The 5,579-nt window shown below is 44.9% G+C and overlaps 1 protein-coding gene across 1 annotated transcript in view; it reads right to left on the reverse strand.

The window, feature by feature from the left end:
* Positions 1–2,427: 2,427 nt before the first annotated feature.
* Positions 2,428–5,579, reverse strand: part of F7 (coagulation factor VII) — an 8,760-nt gene continuing 5,608 nt past the window's right edge. Inside the window, exons 6-8 of the mRNA XM_010728491.3 lie at positions 3,891–3,997; positions 3,304–3,424; positions 2,428–3,137 (exon numbers count right to left, since the gene is read on the reverse strand). Of these exons, the coding sequence (XP_010726793.1) occupies positions 2,599–3,137; positions 3,304–3,424; positions 3,891–3,997 (767 nt within the window). The 3' untranslated portion in view covers positions 2,428–2,598. The remainder of the gene's footprint in view (positions 3,138–3,303; positions 3,425–3,890; positions 3,998–5,579) is intronic.

Consider the following 5,579-nt stretch of genomic DNA (forward strand, 5'->3'; position numbering starts at 1 on the left):
GCCTCTGTGGGATTTCTCAGCCGGGGGGTGGCCCGATTATGAATCTCCTCTTTTTTTTTTCCTTTTTTTTTTTTTTCTTTTTAAAGGAAGAGGTTGGGAACGAATCGTCAGCTTATTGAGCAAGTGCCGGCAGAGGCTGACCTCACCCAACCTGGTGCTGGCAGGTGTGGGGCTTGTTGTGATGCTGAGGGGTGCCCCATGGCAGCCCCACTCTCTGCCGCCACAGCACTCCATGCTTCACACAGTGCTGCTCAATGCTGGCTCCGTTGGCTTTGCCACTCTGTGGCCCCATGGCCTGTGGTGGCACAGAGATCTCTCACCCATGGAGATGGTCCCCAAAACTGGCCTGTGTCTCCCTATTTTTTGGGGTTTCCCAGTGCTGTGCCCAGTGAGGTCTCCTTGCTGCCACAGCATGCCTCCCATCGGTTGTATGAGCTTTAACAAGACCCAGTGCTGCACTTGGGTCACAACCACCTCAGGTATTGCTACAGGCTTGGGACAGAGTGGCTGGAAATCTGTGTGGAGGAAAAGGACCTGGAGGTGTTGGTTGACAGCCGGATAAACATGAGCCAGCAGTTTGCCAAGGTGGCCAAGAAGATCAGTGGCATCCTGGCTTGTACCAGAATTAGTGTTGCCAGCAGGAGCAGGGAAGTGATTGTTTCTCTGTACCCTGCTCTGGTGAGGTCTCACCTTGAGTACTGTGTTCAGTTTTGGGCCTCTCACTACAAGAAAGACATTGAAGCTGTGGAACATATTCAAAGAAGGGCAGTGAAGCTATGAAGAGTCTGGAGCACGAGTTTTATGGGGAGCAACTGAGAGAACTGCGGTTGTTCAGTCTGAAGGAGAGGAGACTCAGGGAAGACCTTGCTCTCTGAAACTACCTGAAGGGAGGTTGAAGTGAGGTAGGGGTTGGCCTCTACTCCCAGGTATCAGCAATAGGACTAGATGGAATGGCCACAATTTGCACCAGGGGAGGTTCCTGTTGAATGTTAGGAAAAACTTATTTTCAGAAAGAACAGTGATGGACTGCACAAGCTGTTGTTGTTGTCATCGCTGGAGGTGTTAAAGAACTGTGTGCATGTGGCACTGAGGGACATGGTTAGTGGGCATGGTGGAGATGGGTTGGGGGTTGCAGGTCTAGAGGTCTTTCCAACTTGATTCTATGATTCCATGATTGTTTACACAGGTTGTTATGTTAAAAATATGCATAACTCTTGGCTTTGTTGTGCAAAAGTCATGCCACACAGCCATTAATACTGGTTGGATGTTTTGTCTGCATTTTGCCCTTTTTCTGCAGAGTGACTATTTCATAAATATCAATATTTACAGTAGAGAAGTCACCCAGTGGAGCCTGTAAAATCAACAGCGATTCAGTTTGAGGGGCCTAGGGGGATGATGTTGCAATGCCAGGTGCCTCATCTTGGTGAAAATGAGACTTCATTTGCTGGCTGCTGCCCCCAGTCACCTTTCTCCCTGGGAATTTTCCTTTTTTTTTTTTTTAATTGTTTTGCATGCTGCTTCTGCTGGCATAAATGCTTTCCTTTTTTATTTTCTCTCACTCACAGTGGGTCTTGTTACGTCTTGTTATTTCTTTAGGTATAACCAGGCATGCTTTCATACTGTAAGACCTTATTTCCCAAGTCTCTGGAATTTGCAGCTTTTCTCATCCCCCCATTCCTCTGTCAGTAACACAGATTTTGGGATGTTTGGTATTACATGTACCATATAATGCCAGTGTTCTCCTCCACTACTAGACACTACTAGTAAGTGTCCTCCTTGCTGATAAGTCTTTGTAATTAATCTGATATTCAGCATAATTTGAAAGAATCCAAATTATACAGAAAGGCAAGTATGGGATTAGCTCTGTGGTATTCTTCATCACTCATAAATGTATTGTTAATAGCCTTACTGCAATAATATTTAGTGCAGGAAGACTAAAATCAAGTTTTCATAGCAGACTTGTAAATGTGGAATTAATCTTTTCCCAGCTTTCTTGTCCTGAGGATGCTCTGCAATTCCTCTCTCAAATCCACTTGTTGGGATTGCAAGAGAAAGCTCCTTCACCATAAGCTAAAAGAAACACCATTTCTCTTTCTCCTGCTGTTGCTTCATTATATTGCAGGACCTATCAGCGCAGGAAGTTGTGAAAGCCCAAAGTGTAAATGTGTTTGAAAGAGATTGCACATGTGTATGGCAAATGGGGTCATTCATGACCATGCAGACTCATGTGACTTCTTGCTCAGGAAGTCTGTACATCATTGATTACTAGCAGCCATGATGGCAGCACAAGGAAGGATCACGGTGTACTCGACACATTACTGACAGTGTTTCTCAGCACCAAGCTTTTCTGTTACCAGAAAATGGGTGAAGAATGAGGGACTCTGAATCTGGTTTGATAGGGCCCTTCTGTGGCCTCTTGACAAGACATTGAAGTTTACAACAATATCAGAGTTATTTTATGTATTCAGGCAGGCGTTAGGCTCATTGAAAATTGTTAACAATATCACATTTACCACGTGTCTAAGTTAATGGAGGAAGGCTTCAGTACAAAAATGCCACAGAGGTATGAAGGAAAGGAAATGCTGTGGTTCTCTGCTGTCATTCCATGTACCTCTTCAACCAGTCGATGTATCTGGATACCCTTGTGTAAACCCCATAGCTGCCTTCAACAGCACAGCCCTTTCCCCAGCTGACAATCCCAGTCAGAAACCAGGTGTTCTTGTACTTTGTAGCGTGAGGTCCACCACTGTCTCCTTTGCAGGAGTCTTTTTTGCCAGTCAGGTCTCCTGCACAGAACATATTCTCGGTGATGTTTAAATTAGCCTGCTTTTCACATTCTTGTGTCTTTACACGCGGCAAATCAACTCGCATGAGAAAAGTAGAAGTAGCCCCTCCATCTAGTAGCCGTCCCCAACCGCTCACCGTTGAGAACTTAATGGAGGACAACTCGTACACTGCAAACCGTTTTTCAGGCAGACATATTGGCACCACGAAATCGGTGAGATTCACGGGTGTTTCCAGCTTCAGGAGGGCAATGTCGTGATTGACTTGTCCGTTGGTGTATTCTTCGTGTCTGATGACCTTGCTAACTCCACTTTCTTGCTCAGTTTTCTCATCAACTTTTGTCGAGTATTCACCTGGAAAAGTTAATGGTTGCAGGTCATGTTGGCCAGAAACTGGATTCCTTGGGAGTTCCTGGATGCAGGAGATTTCTAGTCTGACACTTTGTTTTTCACTCTGGTTTGTCAGAAGGAGAAATTAAGACAACCACAGCTTGATAACAGGGGGAAGGGAGATACATACCCAGCCTCACCCGGAGTTGTTTGGGATGAGTGTAATCCAGGCAATGAGCTGCAGTCACCACCCACTCTGGTGAGAGCAGACTACCACCACACTTCCCTTTCTGATCCTGTATTATAAGGGCCTGCCAACAGAAAGCAAGTTTTTGACCTGACTCTCAGTAGAGTCCAGTTTTATGTTGCTTTTTTCTGTCATTGTTCACAACTGTCTTTGAGAATACTATCCTGATTTTGCAGGGAATTTAGGAGGGAGGAGTTTTCACATCAACAATTTCTCCATTTTTTAGCATAGATCCTGTGTATTATGGCCAAGAGTGTATCCCTAGGTAAAATTCTTAGCGGTATGGTTAATGATGAAGGGATCAGGAGGCAGAGGAGGTTATGTTACCACTCAACTCCTAGGAAAGCAGGCATTCAGAACAAGGCTGAAATGCGTGATTGAAACAGGTGGAGCTGCTGGGTATGGATGGTTTGCCCAAACCTTACACTTTCAGTGCATTTTAACATAACACATTCAAAATACTGAATATAAGATAATGGCTTCACAAGAAAAACAGCAATGACCACAGTGAATATTTGTGGAAGACTCACTTGCCATGGACATTCACCTGGAGGACAGGTGACACCACCTACTATTCTCCCCTGAGCAGTTGCATTCTTTTTTGCCAGCACTGGTATTTTTCCACAAGGGTATTTCACTGAAAAAAAAAATTAAAAAAGAGTAACAAGTGTGATTTCATTGCACTGAATTCACAGCAAACTGTATCAGACTGATTCTTATAAACATCTTCAATGGAGTTTTGTTAGCTGAAAAACAGGTTCATAGTGTGGAAGCATGGTCTTTCAGAGTTCACCCAAAGCTGCTCAACAGGCAGGTAGTCTTTTTGTCTGCATACAGCCAGATATGGTTTCACATTGACTTATTCATATACCAACCCTGTGTCTTCTGCTATATCTCTAACTTTGCTTCTATTCAGGTCATCTTTAATTCTTCCAAGCTGCACTTACTGGTCAGAGGTCCTTCTATAGCCTGAGCATGCACACGAATATTGGCAATAGAGTCTTGAGGACCAAACCTGCTTCTGAGCTACGGTGCAGAGGAAACCGTGGTGTTTTGTATATATTCTTCACACAACAGATGCAAAAAGCCTGTTGCTGGAATTTTGGGGTGCCAGTTGTGCTGTAACTGGACATACCATCCCTCCCATCCAGCAATCGTTCTGTAGTAACACTGTGATGAGAAGTGCTCTCACTTTGTCATTTTGGGAGCCACGGTTCTGAATCGAATCCATCTCCATGATTTTGCAGCAGCCTCCAGGGATGGGGCACCACAACTTCTTTGGGCAGCTGTGCCAGCACCTCACCACCCTCTGAGTGAAGAATTTCTTCCTACCACCTGATCTAGTTTTCCCCTCTTTTTGTTTAAAACCACTCCCCGTTGTCCTATCACTGTCTGCCCATGTAAAAAGTTGTTCCCCTTCTGTTTATAATCTTCCAGTAAGTACTGGAAGGCCTCAATAAGGTCTTCTACAGCTCAACAAGCCCAGTTCCCTCAGGCTTTCCTTATAGGAGAGGGGCTCAGCACTCTGGCCATCCTCATTGCCTCCTCTGGACCTGCTCCAACAGCTCCACATCCCTCCTGTGCTGGGGGCCCCAGACCTGGACGCAGTACTGCAGGTGAGGCCTCATGAATTTTGTTTTTGCATTCTCGCAGCACACAGTCAGCAATATTGGTATTTTGGCTCCAAGAAGGCAGCAACAACAAGTGCATCTTCCTCTCTTTATGCAGGCAAAGATGCACTTTAAGGCCTATGGGGGCATATCAAATTCTTTGCTCTCAGCTTTTCAAAAAAGCAGCTTCCCCATCACGTGGCATTGCAGAATCTGCTAATAAGGGATAAGCACATTACCAGTTTTTTGTTTTTTTTTTAATAGAATTGCTGTTGTTGAGAGCTAGGTTGTCATTATCAGTTCTCCGCATGACTGCTCCATTGCTGCATGTGTATGGGAGTTCTGCCCTCAGAACTGCTTCTTTAGCCCTGAGCACATGCTCCCTGCAGCCCTGGGGGCCTCCTTTTCCCCTCTAATAACATAATCGAAGGAGGCACCTGCAACAGAATTAGGTGCCAGCTTAGGTATTGGGAAAACAATGAACTTGTGCTAATGGAGTCCCACTTAGCATTTACCTTGTTGGACGAGTGAGAGAAATATCTATCTGTATTACCTAGAGCAACACCAATTGTGTCGGTCCTGCTAAATAGGAAATAGGTCCTACTAAAA

This window comes from Meleagris gallopavo, chromosome 1 (assembly GCF_000146605.3).
Source record: "Meleagris gallopavo isolate NT-WF06-2002-E0010 breed Aviagen turkey brand Nicholas breeding stock chromosome 1, Turkey_5.1, whole genome shotgun sequence".
Taxonomy (NCBI): Eukaryota; Metazoa; Chordata; class Aves; order Galliformes; family Phasianidae; genus Meleagris; species Meleagris gallopavo.